Source organism: Aspergillus mulundensis (genome assembly GCF_003369625.1).
Source record: "Aspergillus mulundensis strain DSM 5745 chromosome Unknown scaffold_10, whole genome shotgun sequence".
Lineage (NCBI taxonomy): Eukaryota > Fungi > Ascomycota > Eurotiomycetes > Eurotiales > Aspergillaceae > Aspergillus > Aspergillus mulundensis.
In genome coordinates, this window is record NW_020797898.1 from 1,105,286 (window position 1) to 1,127,683 (window position 22,398).

The 22,398-nt window shown below is 53.3% G+C and overlaps 9 protein-coding genes across 9 annotated transcripts; 6 read left to right on the forward strand and 3 right to left on the reverse strand.

Moving 5' to 3' along the window:
• Positions 1 to 9: 9 nt before the first annotated feature.
• On the reverse strand, positions 10 to 1,976 carry DSM5745_08747 (uncharacterized protein; the record flags this gene model as incomplete). The annotated part of the gene is made up of 5 exons (XM_026750763.1): positions 10 to 174; positions 335 to 1,381; positions 1,446 to 1,584; positions 1,652 to 1,691; positions 1,745 to 1,976. The coding sequence occupies 5 exons, from the start codon at positions 1,974 to 1,976 to the stop codon at positions 10 to 12; spliced, it is 1,623 nt and encodes a 540-aa protein (XP_026600776.1).
• A 329-nt stretch (positions 1,977 to 2,305) lies between these two features.
• On the forward strand, positions 2,306 to 3,086 carry DSM5745_08748 (uncharacterized protein; the record flags this gene model as incomplete). Its single annotated transcript, XM_026750764.1, has 2 exons — positions 2,306 to 2,907; positions 2,957 to 3,086. 2 exons carry the CDS (start codon positions 2,306 to 2,308, stop codon positions 3,084 to 3,086), a joined length of 732 nt encoding a protein of 243 aa, XP_026600777.1.
• A 430-nt stretch (positions 3,087 to 3,516) lies between these two features.
• DSM5745_08749 (uncharacterized protein) lies at positions 3,517 to 4,160 on the forward strand (the record flags this gene model as incomplete). The annotated part of the gene is made up of 2 exons (XM_026750765.1): positions 3,517 to 3,772; positions 3,841 to 4,160. 2 exons carry the CDS (start codon positions 3,517 to 3,519, stop codon positions 4,158 to 4,160), a joined length of 576 nt encoding a protein of 191 aa, XP_026600778.1.
• Positions 4,161 to 5,288: 1,128 nt separating this feature from the next.
• On the reverse strand, positions 5,289 to 7,361 carry DSM5745_08750 (catalase; the record flags this gene model as incomplete). Its single annotated transcript, XM_026750766.1, has 8 exons — positions 5,289 to 5,818; positions 5,871 to 6,066; positions 6,114 to 6,381; positions 6,426 to 6,515; positions 6,559 to 6,683; positions 6,728 to 6,889; positions 6,939 to 6,997; positions 7,043 to 7,361. 8 exons carry the CDS (start codon positions 7,359 to 7,361, stop codon positions 5,289 to 5,291), a joined length of 1,749 nt encoding a protein of 582 aa, XP_026600779.1.
• A 2,069-nt stretch (positions 7,362 to 9,430) lies between these two features.
• DSM5745_08751 (putative alcohol dehydrogenase) lies at positions 9,431 to 10,656 on the reverse strand (the record flags this gene model as incomplete). Its single annotated transcript, XM_026750767.1, has 3 exons — positions 9,431 to 10,106; positions 10,167 to 10,326; positions 10,401 to 10,656. 3 exons carry the CDS (start codon positions 10,654 to 10,656, stop codon positions 9,431 to 9,433), a joined length of 1,092 nt encoding a protein of 363 aa, XP_026600780.1.
• A 281-nt stretch (positions 10,657 to 10,937) lies between these two features.
• On the forward strand, positions 10,938 to 13,144 carry DSM5745_08752 (transketolase family protein; the record flags this gene model as incomplete). Its single annotated transcript, XM_026750768.1, has 3 exons — positions 10,938 to 11,047; positions 11,097 to 12,204; positions 12,272 to 13,144. The coding sequence occupies 3 exons, from the start codon at positions 10,938 to 10,940 to the stop codon at positions 13,142 to 13,144; spliced, it is 2,091 nt and encodes a 696-aa protein (XP_026600781.1).
• A 244-nt stretch (positions 13,145 to 13,388) lies between these two features.
• On the forward strand, positions 13,389 to 14,733 carry DSM5745_08753 (F-box protein; the record flags this gene model as incomplete). Its single annotated transcript, XM_026750769.1, has 2 exons — positions 13,389 to 13,967; positions 14,041 to 14,733. The coding sequence occupies 2 exons, from the start codon at positions 13,389 to 13,391 to the stop codon at positions 14,731 to 14,733; spliced, it is 1,272 nt and encodes a 423-aa protein (XP_026600782.1).
• A 1,889-nt stretch (positions 14,734 to 16,622) lies between these two features.
• Positions 16,623 to 19,498, forward strand: DSM5745_08754 (uncharacterized protein; the record flags this gene model as incomplete). The annotated part of the gene is made up of 3 exons (XM_026750770.1): positions 16,623 to 18,604; positions 18,658 to 18,771; positions 18,832 to 19,498. The coding sequence occupies 3 exons, from the start codon at positions 16,623 to 16,625 to the stop codon at positions 19,496 to 19,498; spliced, it is 2,763 nt and encodes a 920-aa protein (XP_026600783.1).
• Positions 19,499 to 19,949: 451 nt separating this feature from the next.
• On the forward strand, positions 19,950 to 21,446 carry DSM5745_08755 (F-box protein; the record flags this gene model as incomplete). Its single annotated transcript, XM_026750771.1, has 1 exon — positions 19,950 to 21,446. The coding sequence occupies one exon, from the start codon at positions 19,950 to 19,952 to the stop codon at positions 21,444 to 21,446; it is 1,497 nt and encodes a 498-aa protein (XP_026600784.1).
• Between the last annotated feature and the right edge of the window lie 952 nt (positions 21,447 to 22,398).

The window sequence follows — 22,398 nt, forward strand, 5'->3', positions numbered from 1 at the left end:
GAGAATGGGCTATCCAAAGATCAAATACTGCGCCCTCTTCACCCACGACTTCTTGCCATCCCTCTCCTTCTCTTCCATAGCTGCCATCTCATCGATCCTCTCCATCTCGTCAAACACGACTGCGGCCGAAAAGTCCATCTCGCTGGGCTTGACAATCTTCGTCTTGAACCACCACTGCATCGCCTGTTAGCAAGCATCCTCATTCAGTCATAGGAGACTCACCTTATAAACACAATAATCGAAAAAGAACAACGGCGCCGCCAGATACGTCGAGAAGAAGCTCTTTGCGCTCCCCTTCTCTCCGAACGGGAAACAAGCGAGGTAGAACTCGCACCCGAAAATAAACAGCACGATCAGCAGACTGAAGTACTGCGCGTACGGGGTCAACAGGCCCTTGAAGGGGAGATCGGCAAGGCTCTTCCCTTGGGCACGAAGGCCGTTCCGGAACCGCAGGTGCGCGATGTAGATGGATGCCCATTGGAAGAGCGTTGCGATTGCGACCTGCATTCATTCTCACGTTAGAACCCGGCCCTTTCTGAGGAGAGGGGGGAGAAGTGCATACCAAGCTCGAAAACCACCCATACACGATAACCCCCGTCCCGTCAACGTTGAGATAGCACAGGCCGCCTCCAATCGCCAGACTGTTGGCAATCGCAACCCACGGCCGTCCGGCAGCGTCCTTCCGCCCGAACGCCCCGTGGATGATCCCCAGATCGGACAGGGCAGTCAGGCTTCGACTCGCCACATAGACACTCGTGATCCCGCAACTAATTACAGACAGGAAGATGAACCCGTTGATCGCATGCGCGAGCCCCCATACATCCGCGCGTTTGAGCGCAATGACAAACGGACTGCCCAACGTCCCAGACCCATTAACGAGATCGGGGTCGTCGTAGGGAACGCACATCCCAACAAGCCAGATATTGAGCACAAAGAACGTGAACATCCGCCAGAAGACAGGCCGGACTGTCTTGCGGATCGTGGACCGCGGCGACGCAACCTCGCCTGCAATGACGGCGATATGCTCGCCCCCTCCGAACGAGAACGCGGCCTGGACGAAGCTCTTCGCGATCCCCTTGATCCCGTTGTTGAATGCGCCAGGGTTCTTCCAGTAGGTGAAGATAATGGGACCGTGTGTTGCTGGGATTCCGCCGGACGTCATGATGAACAGGAAGAATATCATCAGGACCACGGCGGCGCATTTGATGAAGCTCATGTAGTACTCGATGTACCCGTATATCTTGACGTGGAAGACGTTGGCGAGGCCCATGGCGACGAGGAAGATTGTTATGTATGCTGCGAGGGGTATGGCGTTTGTTGACGGCCAGAATTGCAGCACGGATACGGCGGCGGTAATTTCGGCGGGGATGATCATTACCCACTGTCATAACACGCGGTTAGTATAGTTTGAAGAGAGGGGAGTGAGACAAGGAACGGGAGCGCACAGCGAACCAAAAGTTGATACCGATTGCGAAGCCAAATGCTGGGTCTACGAACTCGGCGCATTGTCTTATGAACCCGCCGTGGAGGGGGAGGTACGTTGTCATCTCGCCGATGGAGCTGTACTGGGCGTAGACGATCATCCTAGCCCCTGTTAGTATCTTATGCCTGAGCTTCGGCCGTGGTGAATCAAGGAGGATAGGGAACGTACGCAGTAAGCGTATACGTGACAGCGAGACCGGCAGGACCAGCTAAGCCATTGTCAGTATCTCCGTCCCAGGACCTAAGAAGAGAGCATGGATACCATAATGCAGCGCCTGCCCCGTCCCAACCCACAGGCCCGTCCCAATTCCAGCACCAAAGGTCATCATCATGACCTTCCGTCTCGTGAGGGAGCGATGATATCCAACATTGTCAGGGTCGATCTGCATAGACGAGCCATTCTGTTCGGACGAGGAGGTGGCGACGCGCTCGATGTCTGCTTCGGCCTTTGGCTCTATGCCGGTAGCCGGCTGTTTGAGGACTTCGTTAGCCATCATGACTTGGGACGAAGAGTGACCGGGAAATGGCATGATCTGTCCAGGCGGGGAGAAGTGGTCGTTCTCATATGCCCATGCTACTGCAGCAATATGTTATCTCGTATCTCTGTTATCATCTTATCACCGGCCTGATCCGCCGGGATGGCAGTTGGAGGGATCTGCAGCCGGCGGGATTGATAAGTACCATGCCTACTCCAAGTATCCCATACTCCAAGCATGCCCCTCATATCCAGCAGGTGAGCTTGAAATTGAGAACCAGTTCCTCCTTTCCTCTCCACCCAGCACAAGCAACCCCATCACTCGTCCTACACCACTCTACCACCACCATGTCCTCTAAGAATGTCGTCTTCGACGTCGTCGGCACCCTGGTCAGCTACGACCACCTCTTCGCCGCAATCGACACGCAGCTCGGCCCCCGCCTCCGCGAGCACAACATCAAGCCCTCCCTGCTCGGCTACACCTGGATCGAAGTCGCCGAGCGCGAATACACCTACCTCAGCATGAGCGGCAAGTACACCGTATTCGCCGACGTCTTCCGCGCGCTTTTCTACCGGATGCTCTGGATGGCGGGCATCAAGGAGCCGCGTGAGTTCGCGACGGATTCCGATCTCGAATACATTATGAAAGAGTACGCGGGTCTGAAACTGCGGCCCGGCGCGAAGGAGTGCGTGCAGAAGCTCCGGGATGCGGGGTTCAGGGTCTGGTGCTTTACGGCGGGCGATGTTAAGCGGGTTTCTGGGTACTTTGAGAACGAGGGCGTTGAGATGCCGGCGTCGGATTTGATTTCGTGCGATGCGGCGGGGTTGGGGAAGCCGGATCTCGCTGCGTATCGGCCGTTGCTGGGGCAGTTGGTTGGTGAGAATGGGGGGAGGGTGCCGTGGTTTGCGGCTGGGCATATGTGGGATGTTTCGGCTGCTAGGAGGGCTGGGTAGGTTTCTGTTTCCTCTGCTTGTTAAGGTGCTGACGGGTTCGTGCAGGTTCAAAGGGGCGTATACGTCTATCTGGGAGAAGGAGCCGTTGACGGAGTTGTTTGGCGAGATGGACGTGATTGATGAGACATTGCCTGGGATGGCGGATAAGATTATTGCCAGCCAGGCTGCTTCATAGATACTGGATTCTATAGTCAATCACAAAATGAGTCTTCTGTATACTCCGCACATATCTGCCCTGGGTAGTACGGTAGAGCCGACATCCCCACCAGACCAATCCCTGCGTCCACGTATCGACCAGCTCATCTACTCCAACTCGATAGCCAACCACATTAAACCAAAGCCAGTAATCTAGACAATAGTACAGCTAGATAACTAAACCGAGGCCTTCCCCAACAGATAACGATAACGCCACAGATATGCATCCACAAGGTCCTCCTCCAAGTCCACCGGCATCCCGGCGGCTTAATCCCCGGCCTCGCGGTACACCTCAACCGGAGCCCACCCGGTCGCTTGCACGCAATGACATAAAACAGCCCTATCGTGCCTCCATCTCTTGGCTACCGTCGCTCATTCAAGATCTGGATTCGAGATAAGCAATCCGCACCATGTCCGACTCCGACTCCTCCTCTCCATTTCCCTCGTCCAAATCGACAACGCCCTTCTGGCGCACAACCCCTCACGCCCTCGATAACCACCGCAGCACCCCTTCTCTACCGCAACAATGCGATATCGCAATCATCGGAGCCGGATACGCGGGCGCATCGCTTGCACACCACATCCTCGAATTGACCAGTTCAAATCGTCCGAGTGTTGTTATTCTGGAGGGGCGGGAGGCTTGTTCGGGGGCGACGGGGAGGAATGGTATGCTCTTCGCTTTTCTCCTACTCTTCCATTCTATTAGGCGCTAAGGGTGTACCGTACCTGTGCAGGCGGGCATCTCAAACCAGACCCGTTCAACCGCATCGCCAGCCTAGCAACGCAGTACGGGCTCGCCGCTGCCTCCGAAGTCGCTGAGTTCGAGGCCCGACAGGTCGATGCTGTTGCGGACCTTGTCCGGAAGGAAAAGATTGACTGCGATCTTGTCGTCACGCAGGCGGTTGATGTCATGCTTGATGATGAGTACGCGGCGAATCTGAAGAGGGGGTATGATAGGTTGGTTGAGGGGGGCGTTGAGCCGACGCGGCAGACGAGGTATTTTGGTCCGGGGGAGGCAGAAACGGTGCGTTTGGTTATACTTTTCTTGGACTAGATAGAGTCGGAGAAAGACTGACGAGTACAATAGGTCTCCGGGCTGAAGGGCGCGAAAGCCTGCTTCACGTACAAGGCAGGCCATCTCTGGCCCTACAAGCTCATAATGCACCTCCTGCAAAAGGCCGTGGACAGGGGCGTAAACCTGCAGACGCATACGCCTGTCACATCGATTACACCAGGCACAGACTTAGGGTACGCTATCCACACACCCCGCGGTACACTCAGCGCCAGAAAAATCATCTTCGCGACAAACGGCTACACGTCTTCCCTTCTACCGCAATACAAAGACACGATCGTTCCAGTCCGGGGAACCTGCTCGCGGATCATCGTCCCTGCGTCCTCACCAAGCCCTCCACCAAAGCTCACGACGTCCTACATGATCCGCCACAACGCCGTAAACTACGACTACCTGATACCGCGGACTGACGGGTCTATTGTGGTTGGGGGCGCGCGGCCAGCTTTCATCCACGACTCGAGCAGCTGGTATAACGTCACAGATGATAGTGTCGTGCTTGAGTCTGCGAAACGGTACTTTGACGGATACATGCAGAAGCATTTTATGGGGTGGGAGGGTAGTGGTGCTGTGACGGAGAATGTCTGGACGGGGAGTGAGTCTTATTATTCTTTCCTTCCGCTCATTTTGGATTCTGTTGTTTGTGCGAGGGGTGCTAATATCCTTGTCTCCGTGCAGTAATGGGTTATTCGTCTGATAGTCTCCCGCATGTTGGACGCGTACCTGGTGAGGAGAATCAGTGGATTCTTGCTGGATTCACGGGGCATGGGATGCCGCAGGTGTTTTTGGCGGCGGAAGGAGTTGCGAGGATGGTTGTGGAGGGAGTGGAGTATAAGCAGAGTGGGTTGCCGAGGCTCTTTGAGACGACGCAGATGAGGCTGAAGGGGACGATGGAGAAGAGTGGCAGGCCTGTGTCGAAGCTGTAATGATTGGATTGAGATGTTGCAGTATGCAAGCGAAGATACGCAATATTTGTCTGACAGATGTTGGAATCATCAAGTGTCATATTATGCGGACACTATCGCCCCATAGACTACAGATTAATCATACTGACGCTCAGAGGAAGTACATTTTCGTTGAGCGCCACGCCTAAACAAGGACACCTGACAAAGCTCAAGGCCCATAAATCGCCACGGCAGGGCAAAATCCGACCAACTTATCTGTCTCCATATTCGGCCGGAACTTGGCCTCTTTCCCGGCGACCTCCGCGCCCTGGGCATATCTCTGCACCTCTTCAAATCCAAACTTCTTCTCGGGGAGCAACTCATACACACCGCGCGCGTACTTCTCCGAAATCCGCAACGCCTGGCCTAGATACTTGGCCTGGATCTTGGGGTACTCAACCAGCTTCAAGAGCCTTGCCGTGTTGGCATGTAGATGCTGACGCGCCTTCTCGTCCATCACCTTTTCGTAGAGCTCACGTGGCTGGTCGTATTCGCTTGGCTTGCCTTCGTGGTAGAAGTGGGACTTACGGCTGACGACCCGGTCGGAGACCTGGTAGGGGGCTTCGGCGGTTTCAGGACGGAACCTGTGCACGAAACTGTTGGGCGCGTATTGAGGGTTCATGGCGTGGTTCGCGTCGACACGGAGCTGGCCGTCGAAGTTGAGCGAAGAGTAGGAGGAGGCCATGAAGGGGCAGTTCACTATCGGCCATATTAGCAGTGGTACCTGAGAAGGATCTGTGAGGCTTGGTACCTGGGACCTGGTGGAGATTGACACCGACACGGTGGTACTGTGCGTCACGGTAGAAGAACATGCGGAATTGTAGCAGAGGGTCGGGACTGTCCTCAATACCCGGAACCATGCTGCCTGGCGAGAATGCAGCTTGCTCGACGTCTCGGTGGAAGTTCTCGGGGTTCTTGTTTAGGGTGAGTTTTCCAAACTCTTGCAGCTGCAGGCAGTTGTTAGCCATGTCTACGAGTACTAGGATAGACATACAGGGAATTTCTTCTTCGGCCACACTTTGGTCACGTCAAACGGATCAAATCCTAGCTTTTGAGGATCTGCGTCTTCCGGCCTCATGATCTGCACATGGGCCGTCCAGGTGAGCTGTTTTCCATTCTCAATGGTCCGCCACAGCTCGCGCTTCGAGTAGTCCGGATCTTCGCCACCGTAGGCCAGGGCCTCGTCGGCGGTGAACTGCTTCTGGCCGTGGTCTGCGATGAAGTGGTATTTGATGTACACAAACTCCCCGTTGGTGTTCACCCTGAGCCATTAGTATATTCCTGTGTAATTGACAGCCTGAAGTACCATTTGAACGTATGACAGCCGTAGCCGTGGATGTTTTGCCATCCGGCCGGAGTGCCGTGGTCACTGAAGAACATCATTCCGGCGTGGTTTCTGCAAGGTCAGCACACACTCAGCGCATGAATTATGGACATACCCTTCGGGAGTGTTGGCCAGCAGATCGAACAAGGAGTTGTGATCAAGCAAGAAGTTCTGTGGGTTGCGGTACTGAGACCGGATCACGTCTGGACCTTGGATCGGGTCGCGGCAGAAGAACACGGGCTAGCCTTGTTAGCACTACATGATGAGCGGGGCAAGAGTCTTACGAAGTTCAATCCGACTATATCGTAATTGCCTTCACCGGTATAAAACTTGATCGCGAAACCACGGGGGTTACGAGCTAGGTCCGGGTATTCACGACCAAGTGTGACCGTGGAGAAGCGAACAAACACTGGAGTTTTGATTCCGGGCGATCGAAGGAAGTGCGCCTAGGTTGTTAGCTTTCGCGCTCTCGGTCGTCAGAAGAATTTACTGTACCTTCGTCAGATCAGATACATCCTTAGTAACCTCAAACTGTCCGAACGCGCCGCTTCCACCTGAGTTGTTAGCTAGGTGCCAATTCAGGAAGCAGCTTGACATACAAGGATGAACCATCCGCTCAAGATTCTTAGACCGGTTGAAATGCTGCTGTTTCTGAAGCAGAAACGTGTCCGAGATCAAAGGCAACCCGCCAGCTGTCTTGCTATGGGCCGGGTCAGGGAATGGAATGGCCTCGTTGTTGGTAAAGTAAGGTCCATCATCCGCTCGCTTTCCAGGTCCCTGGACACCGGTCAATTTGGCAGCCGTTTTTGCCGGGCCATCGTTGGCTCCTTGGAACGTGGACGAGAGCTGAACTGGGCGTGGATCGCCGCCCACAGCGCCGACGGCTTGACCGATCGCTTGTAGTGGGTGCTGAGCCATTGTGATTGATAGTATCAATAATGAAAGTTGAGGTGTCCCGCGAGAACCCGCCGCCCAAATACCTCAGCCCATGCTTATAACCTCGAGGCATGCTATTGAGTTCTGCTGTGTCACGATGACAGACGCAAAACGTCAAGCATCAACTGCCGCAAGCAGCCGTTGTGAAGCTCTCATAAGGAACGCCATAGGCGTTCCAGGGTTCTTCATGGTGACCAGATCGGTGTTCCAGCTGTCGAGTCCGGTTTTTGTGGAGAAAACCTTGGTCGAGCCGTCAGGGATCATAATCAAGCTGCTGTCATTGGATACATACTGAGTTTAGATACTCCAAAAACTTGAATTGAGTTCACTGATGACACTGAAGCTGTATTTGAGTCTCGACTGGTCGTTGGAGTCTGTGTCTGTGACTCTGTCAGTTGGTCTGGAGGTGCAAGGCCATCGCTCTCTGCAACAGGGAGTGATCGGCAGTGGGGTCAGCTGACTCGCTACCCCGCGCCTCCCAAAGCGGCAACTCCAACCACCGGCACCACTTCCTCTCCTACTTCAATGCGCAACAATAACCACTTCGCTCTACTCCGATGTTTCACGCTCTCGGGTCCATCCACTCCTCAACAACGCTTGATCCGGACATGGTCTCGTACGGGGTACATCATCATCCGCTCTTTCTGCCGTCCTCCAGTCCCCCTGACGGATTCAGTGCGAAAGCTCGCATCAACTTGTCGCTGTACGGAGTACTGCCCATGCTAGAGGGCGAGTACCTTCCCTAGGGTATGCACCCTCTGGATCAGCCGACGGCCCACCAACGCCGTCGAGGTTCCCTTTGATAAATACCGCCATCGAGAGAACTCGTGCTTCACCTACCCTGGCTACTGCCCCCAGAAATACTGCTTCCATCATCGCGAACGGACACTACCTTCTGCAGTCGGCGACAGGGAGGCAGACATCAAAGAGGCGCAAAGCGTTTGCCATAGTTGGTGCTGCAATCTTGAAGAGGCTCAAGTCGAATGTGAATCACATCTCGGCCTCCGTCAATTCTCCATTGCTTCCCATGCGTACTGTTGGAAACTGAGGGCAGGATAGCCCGATATGGGCGCTGAGAGTGGGCGGATTAAATGGGATGGGCACGTCTGACAACTACAGGGCTATGTGGACAATGGGGCCAACTGATGGCCATGAGAGTCATCTGCTAGGTTAATGCTCCTGGCGGGCGTTAATCCCGAGATTTGGGAGACGCGTGGGTGGCAGATATAGACTTGGGGCTGCGACTGGTATGTCCAACATCTTCGCAGTCTTCCGTACTGTGCGCCCAAATGGATTTTCGTGGTTTATTCTTTAAATCCAGGATTCTTTTTGCCGAGGTACTGGGCGTAATCGAAGCTAGGCTATTTGCTTAACGGTCTTCTTAATGCGCGAGCTCATAATCTCCCCTGCCCGAGTACGGGCGCCCTAATCACTCGGGTGAGCGAAATGTTCAGTGCGTTATAGTATATAGCTGAGTTTGGCCAGGAGGATTGAGTTGCCGCACGTCTAAATGGCAGGTATCCGGACTTTTCAGCTGGAAGAATATATAGACTCGATTTTTATGGTAGTCGAAGGACTGAACTGCATGGTCAGTTTACAATATATATTTTAAGAACATCCCACTTCTGCGACCGAACATGCAAAGACCGAGTAGCTTCTATTTGGAAACAGGTTTCAGTCCCCATGTATCGTCGAAAGCTTCTATAACAACCGTAATGAGAAATGAAGCTTGCAAGTACTGCTGGTAGAAACTCTGGGGCCCCAAATTAGGGTCCTGTCGGTCACGTGCCTTATGTATCAGAGTCGACAAGCAGCACATTTTCTCCCATCATCCTTCTCATCCCTACCAGTGCCTTCCGAATTCTGGATCACATATTCCTTTCGCTTGTGTGTATCACCAGTACAGCAACCACAAGTCCGTAAATCCTGGCGCCGACAGCGGCGACTCCGTAATGTGCCGTGTCACTCCACCACTCTACATGAATTTAATACTGTAGGTATCATCTAATGAAGAAGTTCAGGCTTGGACACCGCTTTGTCAGGTAAACTATCTACACCGTAACATCTGTCTCATCGACAATGGTCACCTTGATGCTGGGCCGCCCCCTATCAGCACACAACTCCAGCGCCTCATTCGCGCGCTCCAATGGGAACGTGTGGCTAATCAATGGCTTGAGGTCAGGCAATATCCCCGCCGACATACACGCAATTGCGCGCGGCCACGTATCACGGTACCGATTGATAAACTTGAGGTCGATTTCCGCAAGCGACAAATGCATGAAGGGGACGTTGTTGATGATTTCCTTGCCCACGCCAACGACCACAACAACTCCGCCCCGTCGCGCTGTATACGCAGCCGTGCAGATGCTGCTTTCAACTCCCGTGCATTCAAGGACTCGGTCGGGGGCTGTGTACTCGTCCGGACCAAAGAGTGTGCGGATAGCCTTTGCGTTCCCCTGCGCATCGAGGGACGTGTTGATCTGGTATGTTTGGATGTTGGGCAGGTACTCTTTTGCGAACTCTAGGCGCGGCGCGTCGATGTCTGTGATTACGACGGGGTGTGCGCCGGAGGCGCGCGCTGCTGCGGCGGCGATGAGCCCGATTGGACCGGCGCCGCAGATGACCACGCCTCGGCCGAGTTCAAGTTGCGCGACTTGGATTCCACGCATCACGACGCTAAGCGGTTCGAGGAGGGCGCCGTCGAGGTATGAGAGGTTGGAGGGGAGCCTAAATGGTATGGATTAGTTGGGAGTTGTACCAGTGACGAAGGCAGGGTGAAGAGCGTACTTGTGTAGGTACTTGGCAGGGTGAGACTTGTATCGCTGAATTGTGCCGGCGTAGGGGTATACGCCAGCAAACGCGACGTCCTCGCAGAGATTGTACCGGCCGTCGTCACAAAGGAAGCAGTTTTCGCAGGGGACGCCTGGTTCGACGGCGACACGGTCGCCTGTTGTTTCTCTGTTAGTTTATTATCCTGTTCTTATGTTCGCTGTGAGCACGGGGCTTGTGGCGCCGGCTAACCTGGTTGGAGATCTGTGACGCCCTCCCCGCATTTCAGAACAACACCCGCCGCTTCATGACCGATAATGCAGTCGCCGTGAAAGATGAGATCGCCGATGCGACCGGTTTTCCAGAAGTGGAGGTCTGATCCGCAGACTCCTGTCGCTTTGATGTGGAGTAGAACTTCGCCTTTGCCTGGTTCTTGGACCGGGGCTTCAACGAGCTTGATCTTGTGGTCTGCGGTGATTTGGAGGGAGGGATTCGGGAGGTACGACATGGCGGCGAGAGTGTGAGAGTCTGTTGGAGCTGGAAATGCTGAGAGTGGAAACGAGGCGCTTCAAATAAACGGATGTGCTCTGAAGGAGGGAAACTGGAGGCTCCGGGGAATCTCCGATGTGTGGGGTGAGAAATGGAGCTCCAGGATTTCCCCATGCGGAGAGCAGTGCCTACGGTTACCTACTTTGGCAATCTTGCCTCCATTCGTGGTTATAAAGAGCCTCTTCCGACGTGTGTTTGCTTTCGAGGCTTGAACCCTTCTCCCTCATATTGGCATTCAAGATGACAGCCCCTTTGGTCAACGGCTCCAGCAGCCACCATGATATCGTCCTCAAGACCTTCCGGCTCCTCATCGCCGATCTGTGCCAGCAGTTTGGCGGTGGTCACCCTGGGTAGGTAGATTGCACCGAATCACGACAAGTTATTAACGCAAGGCGATAGAGGCGCCATTGGCATGGCAGCGATTGGAGTAGCCCTTTGGCGCTATGTCATGCGATACGCACCGCACACTCCCGACTTCTTCAACCGCGACCGCTTCGTCCTATCCAACGGCCATACCTGCCTCTTCCAATACACATTCCTTCACCTGACGGGCTACAAGAACATGACTTTCGAACAACTCAAGTCATATCATTCCGAGCGTGAGGATGCGCTGTGCCCCGGCCATCCCGAAATCGAACACGAGGGTATCGAAGTCACAACGGGTCCGCTCGGCCAAGGCGTCGCTAACGCTGTTGGTCTGGCTATGGCCACCAAGAACCTGGCTGCCACATATAACCGACCAGGGTATGACGTTGTCAACAACCACACATGGTGCATGATCGGCGATGCCTGCTTGCAGGAGGGTGTCGCTCTTGAAGCGATTTCCCTGGCCGGCCACTGGAAGCTGAACAACTTGACCATTATGTATGACAACAATCAGATCACCTGCGATGGCTCGGTCGACCTTACAAACACTGAAGATATCAATGCCAAGATGCGTGCTTGTGGGTGGGACGTTATTGACATTGAGGATGGTTGCTACGATGTTGAGGGTATAGTGCAGGCGCTGTCCAAGGCTCGTGCATCCACGGAAAAACCTACCTTCATCAATATCCGCACGGTGATCGGTCTCGACAGCAAGGTTGCCGGTCAGGCTGCTGCTCATGGTGCGGCCTTTGGTGTTACTGACGTTGCAGATATGAAGCGCAAGCTCGGCTTCAATCCAGAGGAGCACTTTGTCATCGGCGAGACAGTGCGCCATTTCTTCGCTGACCTCCCTACCCGCGGCGAAGCTTGGGCCAAGGAATGGAAAGACCTTGTTCAGCGTTACAGCGAAGCACACCCAGAGCTGGCCGAGGAGTTCCAGCGCCGTGTGCGTGGCGAGATCCCAGCCGACTGGCAGAAGCTCATCCCTACCGAATTCCCCGACAAGCCGACGGCAACTCGTGCCTCGTCCGGCCTTGTCTTCAACCCCCTCGCACAATCCATTAACTCGTTTATGGTCGGAACTGCCGATCTATCGCCGTCAGTCAACATGATCTGGAAGGGGAAAGTTGACTTCCAGCACGTACGTCATTCCCCCAAACCCCATTGTTTCAATCTCCGTTTGAGTCAAACCAAGCTAACAAACATAGCCTGACCTGCGAACGACTTGCGGCATCAACGGCGACTACTCCGGCCGATACATCCACTATGGTGTCCGTGAACACGCCATGGCTGCCATCTCAAACGGTCTTGCCGCTTTCAACCCCAACACCTTCATCCCTATTACCTCCTCTTTCTTCATGTTTTACCTTTATGCCGCTCCCGCCGTCCGCATGGGCGCCCTTCAACACCTCCAAGTCATTCACGCCGCAACCCACGACTCCATTGGCATGGGCGAAGACGGCCCAACCCACCAGCCCATAGAGCTCGCCTCCCTATACCGCGCCATGCCAAACCTCCTCTTCATCCGTCCAGGAGATAGCGAAGAAACAGCCGGTGCCTGGATCGCCGCCATTACCGCAAAGAAGTCTTCCACCATTATCTCCACATCCCGCCACACCCTCCCCCAACTAAAACAGACACGCCGCGATGGGGTGCTGAAGGGCGCGTACGTGCTCGAAGATGCGTCAAATGCAAGCGTAACGCTCATTGGTGTCGGTGCCGAACTCTCATTCGCACTTGAAGTCGCCGCCCAACTGAAGGAGAAAAAGGGAATCACCGCGCGGGTCGTTAGTTTCCCTTGCCAGCGGCTGTTTGAGCAGCAGTCTCTTGAGTACAGGCGTGGTGTTCTGCAACGGCACAAGGGAATACCAGCAGTCGTGATTGAGCCGTATGCGCCGAATGGATGGGAGAGGTACGCGGATGCGGGAATCTCGGTGAAGCGGTTTGGACACAGTCTTCCTGGAAAGGCAGCGTATAAGTTCTTTGGCTTTGACATTGGGGTCATGACGGACAAGGTTGGGAATTACCTGGAGCAGCTGGAGGGCGATGAGGCGCTAAGAGGAGAGTTTGTTGATCTGTAGTTGATCCCTGGTGGAGGGGTAATGGTAGATGTAATGAGCAAAATGAAATTCTTCTGTGTTTATCATCTGTCATGTGATGTAGCTTTTGACACTCTCCCTTTACTCGCCCTTCATGCACTGAAGATTCTAACACTTCATCTTCGTTCTATTGCTTTTGTTTAACTCGAACTCCATTCGTTTGCCCTCGCTCTACTCTCGTTTCGTTTGCCTACAACACTTAACACAGCACCTGGAGACAACGATCATGGATTCTCCGCCGGTCTTTGACAGAGCAGCAATCTTCAAACTCTCTCCAGAGATCATGGAAATGATCCTGAGCCTTTTGTCGGTGCCTGACCTAGCCAGAATGGCGTTGGTCTGCCGTGCCATCAGCGCCATCGCAGTTCCGAAGCTCTATCATACCATTTTGTTGGTTGATGGTGGCGACAGCTCACCTCTCCAGCGACTCCAATGCACACTATTCTGGAACCCGGGACTACTAGAGCATACAAGAAGTCTCTCGCTGCGCGATTTCAATATGCAACTGTTGACAGTTGAAAACAGGGTCACCCTTGACGCTCTTGTAAATGCTTCACCCAACGTGCGTTCTTTCAGCCTGGTGGAAATTCGTGACCGCGGACATCGTCTAGATCTCTGCCCGACGACCTTCAAAGTCCTTCGGGACTCAGTACGGCGTATGCGTAGGGTGGAGAACCTCCATCTTCGTACCGGCTCTTTTACTTTGCGCGAACTGATGGAAGCTTTGAATGATGCGCCATCCTTGACAAGTCTGTCGATCTATGGGTATAGCAAGGTGGAGCAAGGTGCGGATGAGAATGACATGGTACGGTTACTACTTCGGTTTGAATTCTGTCTTAATCTACAAGGCATGCTAATGGTTTACCTCTCTGGTCCAGTTCTACCGTTCCTCAAATATAACTACCCTGAATCTGAAAGTTTCTTTCGAGACATCCAACGAGCTGGAAAAATTGATCGAATGGCCCAGGCGGTTGGTTCACTTCCGCGACGAAACGTTCGGCAAGCACTGTGCGAGTTCCCAGAAGGTGATAATAAAGTTTCTGGGTATCCACAAGAAGACTTTAGAGTCACTGGATATCGGATTTGTTTTGAATAAGCGATGCACACTACGACCGCTTCTTGGTGGATTCGGGAGCCTGGAGCGCCTCACCCTTCCTGTGCGTCAACTATGCATCGGAGGCGGCCATCCCACCTCCAGGAAGCTGAAAGCCATCCTGGCCCGGAATCTGAGAACAATCACCCTCGACTTCTCGCTCGCCGGTCTACGTACCGGATACTCTCTGCATTTCCAAGATGTACACGAATCGCTTATAAGGGCTATAGTTGTGGCAGCAGTCGAGAAGAAGGCATCGCTAATGGCCATCGACATCTACTTTGCACCTATACCTAAAAAAGGTTCCGGCTTGAAGATTGCACGGCGCTTGGGAGTTAGAGGGACCAAGTACCCGTGGGATACCTTGGACCGGATTAAAGACGATATTCGCACGCACGGGATCCAGTTGACATACAATCCTCCTAATGTCTCAAAGAGGCAGTGGAAACAACAAGCAAAGAATGAAAAGAAGGATTAGGATACGGTTGGAACCTGATATTCAACATTGAGCTCTTTAGCTTTTTTACGACGCATTCATTGGTACCCAGGGTCAAGGCTGGGATGTACGTCCGAATGTTGGCGCTCTGTACAAATCCATGATGGCCTTGTCAAATTTAGTGAGGCAGTGACGGAAATAGCTTTCTAGTACAAGAGCATATGAATGAAAGATCTCTGTTTCCTTAACCGCACCTATGCCATCATAAGGCTCATTGGGGTACTGTAGTCCCTCGGGATTTCATTCCCGACGCCATCTTGAATCCATTCACACAATCATCGAAGAGAAAAGCGACAACCCATGCATCATTCGAAGCGTGCTCGGACTGACCAGTTAAGAGCATGCAGCTTCCGTGTGAAGCGGAGGGGGCGATATTACATTGGTGTCAAGGGCATCCCCTGCACGAGTTGTCATCCCGTCAACTTGCGTTGCGACGGGTCTGTCAATGCCCAAAAACAGTCTGTAGCCTTTGATAGCTCGTACCCCGGTCAACCGCTAACACTCACACAGCAAGATCAAAGCAGAGTATCTCACAGAGGACATATTGCGCAGAGAGATCATTCCAATCCCAGCTCAAAAGAACGGAGCGCGAATGAAATCCTCGCTTTGCGGCGTCATGCCCGGGCGTATACGCCACCGAGCTTCTCGACAACTACCTCTCTATCGTGCAACTGTTTCTCCGGCAGCATAGCGTACTTATCATTGAGACTTCACGGCGGGTGCGATTTCCCAGTTACGTGACTGCATTGCCCGGCCGCGTTGATGATGCGCATGTTCAGTACCGCGGCCTCCCTGCCAACCACGAAATTCCGAACCAAGTTATTCAAGAGCTATATTCTTTGGGTTCATTCTCAAGTCCCAGTGATTAACTTGGAAACTTTCTTGGGGGCAATAACTGGGAGCAATGGCGTCACGATGGGGTTGATTCTGTGTCCGACACGCGAAATGCGGAAGACATGGCCAGTGTACGTGCAATCCCCGTCCTCACATCTACATAAAGCATGGGGCCCTGGCGCGGTAGATTTGTCCCCTCAACCTCTCTATGAAGAGCATTATCGGCTCTGGCTGCCATTTCTGCGGCTGGCTATTGCATCAAGGGGCTTTAAGACCGTGATAATGGGCCACCTGCATCTCGATCACGCCGATGGTCTCGAGCATTTCCGTAATATAGGACTGCCGGTATACGTGCATGAAGAAGAATTTGAGCATGCGTGCTGGGCTGCTGCAACAAACCCAGATGAAGGATTATACTTGTGCGTCTTGGCACTCTGGACCTCTCGATCACGGAGTGACGCATTTCTATTGCAGAACTGACTACCTCAACCTCGACGGCAGCATTAACTGGCAGTCCTTCAACGACCAGCAACTAGATCTTATATTACTGCCCGGGACACACGCCAGGATTATATATCATGCAGGTGTATCTCTTGCATGACGGGTTGATTACGGCGAAGGAAGTGTACGAGCAGAGGGTCTTTTGAGCAATATACCCCGCACTGGTTTCCTGAAGATGGTCCCACTCCGCGGATGAGCAACTCTCTTCATATCCCTACACTCTGCCAGGCACCGGGTACAACCGTTACATCTAATGTGCATGTCCGAACCCTGCATGGCCGTGCCATTGTAGGCAAAACACCGGTGGAGAGACTCCACATTTCTTTAACGTCCTTGCCCTAAGTGGTCCATTCCCTGTACTCGTTTCACATAGCGGCCTCTCTGACGATCCCTACACTATCGAATATATGATCATTAGATCAATGAGGGGCAAAGCAGGACCCATGACATGACATCCCATGTCCCTAGCATAAATATCTGCGTACCCCCTACTATCCCTGGTCGTTGGGAAAGAGTATGTAAGCTATCACGCCATTATGAAACCCTCAGCAGCAGTAATATCCCATGCCCTGGCCGCGGCTGTCTCGGCGCAGGCGCAGGATACACTAGGCCTGTCAAGCGGCTACAAGAACATATCGACCGCCAATTTCGACTTCAGCCTCGTGCAGGACTCGCAGGTCCTCGCTTCTATTCGGCCAAGTGGACAAGACTTTGACTTTTCGCCGTCGCAATTTCTCGAGTACCGTGTAGCCAACGGCCAGTATCACGTTGGTGACATTAACTTCCGGTACAGAGTATCTGGAAACGGCGAGTGGATTGACGCGAGCACCGCCTCATCGCGAAAGCCCGTTGAAGAAATCTCGCCGACTTCGGCACTCAGCGAGGCGGATCTTACCGGCACGCTGCCTGACTCATTCCCCCTCGAGGTGACGCGCAGGTGGACCGACGTTGACGGCGATCTAGGGTTGATCTTTACCATTACAAACCCTCAAAGTCAATCCGTTGAGCTAGGAAGTCTCGGGCTTCCACTTGAATTCAACAGCATTTTCTTCAATTATACCGCTGAAGAAGCGCTAGCCAAATGCTCGCTCATCGATCCGTACATTGGCCTCGGGGGAGGTTACGTCCAGGTATCGCCGACCAGCGGAACCGGTGCCGCGCTGGTGATCACTCCTATTGGCGACACGCCATTCGAGGCGTGGAACTTCCTCAACGAACCAACGGACGGCGCGCTCCCGTATCACAGTCAGGTGTTTGAGGGGTTCTATGAATGGCAGACACTCACCAAGGCCCATGCCGAGAACGAATGGGCGGGCGTTGAGCCGTGGAATGAACCAACATCAAAGGTCCTCGAGCCAGGGAGTAGCTGGACAGTCGGGCTGCGTCTATCTCTGGTCAAAGACGGAGTTCGTGGGATTGGAGATATTGTCGAGGCCACAGGCACACCGTATGCTGTTGGCGTCCCGGGGTACATTATCCCGGCAGACCTGGAGGCGTCACTGTACTTGTTCACCAACAAGACTGTGGCTGATATGACGACGACACCAGCCCAGGCGTTTAAGATGACTAAAGGCCACTCGGACAATCTCTGGAAACTCCAGCCACAGCCGGGGGTTTGGGGCCGTGTCCGATTGACGGTCACCTACAGCGACGGCGTCAATCAAACAGTCCACTACTACATCACGGACAGTGCCTCCGAGGCCATCGGGAAGCTGGGGAACTTCTTCACCACAAAGGCATGGTTCAACGACTCATTAGATCCCTTTGGTCGAGCCCCCTCTGTGATCAGCTACGACCGCATCGCAGACAAGCAGGTCGAGCAAGACCCTCGTGTCTGGATAGCAGGGCTCATGGACGAAGGCGGGTCAGGCGCGTGGCTGGCAACGTTGATGAAGCAGTCTGTGCAGCCTGAGCCAGAACAGATCACCAAATTGGAGCAATTCATCGAGTACACTTTATGGGGAGATATCCAAGTCCGCGATAACCGCACCGGCCCAACGAATACCAGCGCAGACATTCATGGCGTCCGCAAGAGCGTCTTTTTCTATCAGCAGGACTATGTTCCCGATTACGAGTATGACTCGTCCATTGACTGGGGCAACTGGTGGAGCTGGAATCGCGCGGACTCGTACTCTGTCGATGGCCGAGCGTACAATTACGTCCACGTCACTGCTGCATATTGGGCCATGTATCGGGTTGCCAGAGCATATCCCGGACTTGTATCAGTGCACGATTGGGAATGGTACCTGGATCAGGCGTACGAGACCGTCATGCGATGCTATGTTCAAGACGAGACTGGTTATTACTATGTCGGATACGCGTTGGTGGGCTTGATGGGCGAAACGGTTTGGGGAGAGTTGCTGAATGATCTCAAGCGCGAGAACCAAACGGAGAAGGTGCGGCGGTTGGAAACGGTTATGCAAGATCGGGTCGATTATTGGGCCTCTCTCCCTGCGCCTTTCGGTAGCGAGCAGGCCTGGGATTCCACCGGTCAGGAGGGTGTTTATTACTGGACGAGGTATGACTTGCACGATTGCAGAGTCTGGTCAGACGAGGCGCTGACGCCAGCAGATACTTCGGCCACGAGGCACTCGTGAACAAAACGATCAATAGCATCCTCGGGTACATGCCTACGGTGGCGCACTGGGGTTGGAACGGAAACGCTCGTCGTTACTGGGATAACATGTAAATCCGGCCCATACCCCGTATTACCAGCTCAAGCTGACCAGCCTTCGCGCTGAAAAGATATGGAGGAAAGCTCCAGCGCTTCGAACGCCAGATCCACCACTACGGATCTGGCCTCAACGCCTTACCCCTGCTATCCCATTTTCGCCATAACCCCCAAGACACGTACCTTCTGCACGTAGGATACGGCGGCATGAACGGTCCGCTCTCCAACATCGACGAAGAGGGGTTTGCGTCTGCTTCGTTTCACTCATGGCCTGATACTCTTGCTTGGGACGGATACAGCGGCGACTATGGGCCAAATTTCCTTGGTCTCGTGCTTGGCTCTGAGGTGTATCTTGTCGACGATCCAAAGCTCGGCTTGGTTGCATACGGCGGGAACGTCAGGTCCTCTGATAATGATTCCAGCATCATCGTCGCAACCAGGGATGCAGTGAAGCATCGCATCTTTGTTGGCCCGCTCTCGCTCTCTGTTACCATTGATGCGGGTGCGATCGAGGAGTTTGAGTATGATTCTGAAAAAGACACGGTCTCGCTGACGCTTGCGACAAAATCAAGCTCGGCTCCTGTTACGGCTGCAGAGGTTGAGGCAGTGATTGTTTGGGTGGAGGATATTAGCGGGTCGAGAGTATATGCTCTTGCTGGAGAGTATGAGAGAGAGCGAGAGGGTTGGAAAGTGCCATTTGGCGATCAAAGCGAGGTCACTATTGTGGTTGCAGCTCAGTAAATAAGCTTGTGAGCGGCACCGTAATATACCATATGTCTGACCCGGGATATAAGCTGGAATGGGTATCTGTTGTGCTTGTAGATCAGAAGAAAATGATTGTTGTCGGTCTGAGCCCAGCCCACTGCAAGTTACCTAAAGCGGCCTCGACCTTTTGTTTTGACTTTCAAATTGTCCCTCACAACACAACCTCTAAGCAACATTTCAACATCTTCACCCAAAAGTTTTCTACCCTCTTCCTCTACCGGTATGCTTTTCTCATAAACATCTTATGGATTCGAAGGTACAGTTCGTATCTCCGTTCTCCCTGTCACCCTCTACCATTGCCCTAGCTCACATCTACCCCGGTCTGTGTTGCTCGTTCTTCCAGCCCTTTCGCAGTGTTCTCTCAGAGGCTTCTCAACTTTGCTGACATACCCTGTTGATCCATTAGAGGCCCTCACAGCAAAGCATCATGACCGATCTGCCTTCGCTTCCGAGCGAGATTTTGATCTCAATAGCCCGCCTGCTTGAAGATCAGCAGGATCGGCTTGCCCTAGCGAGCTGCTGCCGCCATTTTCGGGCTCTCTTGCTACCAGAGGCCCTTGCATCAATTGAGCTCCGATCCGGCTGCATCACATCTTTGAGTTGTCTTGTCCAGCTTCTAGCCCATAATCCTACATTAGGTGCCGCTGTCAGGTCACTCTCGTGGGATACGGATTCTTGTGAGCATCCGCAAAAGTTGCAGTTTGACCACGATCTCATTTCGGCTACCCTTGCGCACCTTGCAGACACCGACGAGGATCTCGCGAAGTGGCGAGATGATCTACAAAACAGATTTGAGAACGAGCGGTCCAAGAGCCAAGAAGACGCGTGGTGGGCTATTCTACTGACGCTTGTGCCGAATCTGGAGAGACTCGGGATGCGATGGGAGGGTCCGGCCGACCGTCGGGCAGAGATTATGAGGAGGGCTCTTCGTCATGAAAAGCCGTTCGATAGTCGACCGGCTTTCACCAGACTCGAATTCGTCGAGATCCGCAGACCGAATGAAAGCCCAATGATACTCTCCGACCTCTTGCCGTTTTTCAAGATCCCATCGGTACGGACAGTCTTATGTGACGGTATCGTTGATTGGGCCCAAGACGAGCAGAGGGGTGCAATTCAAGAGCTTGGTCGCTCCTCCAACGTTAGGGACCTGGCTCTTCTTGCTAGCAACTCTCACACTGGGTTCTCTTCGGTCATCCTGGCATGTGCAAGGCTTGAGACGTTTCTCTGCGCGAATACTATGTACGCCGAACAAGGCAAGCTGTGGAATCCTTCCGCCGCTTGGAGGGCGCTCGTTGCTCATAAGGACACCCTGAAAACAATCCACGTTTATAACGAAACGGCATATGGTGGTAGCTTTGGGCCAGAGGCTAAAAGTTTCTTCGGGTCCATGGTCAATTTCAGCAAGCTGACAAAGCTTCGCCTTGACGCTATCAATGTTCTCGACTGGGACGTGGAAACCCGGCTGGCAAAAAATAATCTTTCTGATGTCTTGCCCCCAACAATTGTGTTCTTGGAGATTTACGAGTTCCATGAATGCCCCAACATAGAACAGCTTGCTGAGCAGCTGGAAACCACGATGAGGAATGTTCCGTCGAAATTGAAATATCTAGGGCTCAGTGGATTCTTCTGCGAGCCGACTTGGAGCGGTGACCCGCAGAATGAACAGTGTCTCCGACCTAGGATCAGAGCTATCGCTGCTACTCTCGATGCTGCCGCCCAAGCCACCGGAGTTTGGTTTCAACTGTCTACTTGGAGTTTGGATGACCCTAGTCCTGGATGGGGTGTTGGCATACCACCGATGTCTTATCGTGCCTTGGTGCCCGGGAAATCCACGCCGCCGACTGCCGAGCTGCCAGCGCCTAATCTCATAATGCGTATCATGGGCCTCATGATGAACCTTGGGTCGGTTCTTCTCAATCGGTGAAGAGTTCTGGCTTCCACGATACTCCTATTTCGGAGTAATCGGTAATGTTTGAGTCTCTGGCTGTGGTGCGCCTTTCCTGTGCCCGGTTTCTTACCCCACAGACTTTCTATTAAAGGCGTTCTTACGGTACCAAGTTAGGTAGCGCTTTCAAAAAAAAAAAATTCCGAGGTTGCTGGATATGACATTGGGCGTTATGTTGAACGACGGTCACTCAGAAAATGTAACAAGCCTGGTCGTGTTAATCCGCATAGTACTTTGATCTCACGGATAATAGTTGCTCGAAATCAATTTATGATTCCATTCTTCGTACATACCGCGACCGGCAAAAAGAGAATAGTCATATACCAACAAACAGGATCCCTTCAGGAAGGTATGGACACATTTTTCTACTTGTCTTCCACGAATCAGTTTCACTGCAAGGTCCTTTTGCCGGTTCTGTAGCATCTTTAGATCTTGCTCACTTGGAGGCATTCCTATTTCCAGCAATATATCCACCATTGCAATTTGACCAGAGCAACAAGCCATCCCACCAATGTCCACTGCTGGCCCGGTGAAGGTTCCAGACGCGCCCCAGGAGACGCAAAAACACATTTCCCTTCTCTACTGCCTTCAAAGGCGCCAAATAAGCGTCCACTCCGTGACTATCTGCCCCATAACCAAGCAGCAGGCGAACGATGGGCTTGCTAAAGTCCACGTAGCGAACTGCTAGCAGCAACGCTGTTTCTGTCCCCTTCGGCCAGCGGAGCCCCGGCGGCGGCAACTTTGATATTGGGTCGGCCCCGTTTTGCAGCAGAATTCGAACGGCGGCTGACTGCAACAGTGGCTGCAACAAGCAATGCAATCGAGTCATAATTGCTTTCTCTGCCGTCGATATCGGCGCCCCTGGAAAGCGCGTAGTGGATCCATTTGATGTGACCTTCACCGGATGATGCTGCCAAGAGGAGTCTTTGCA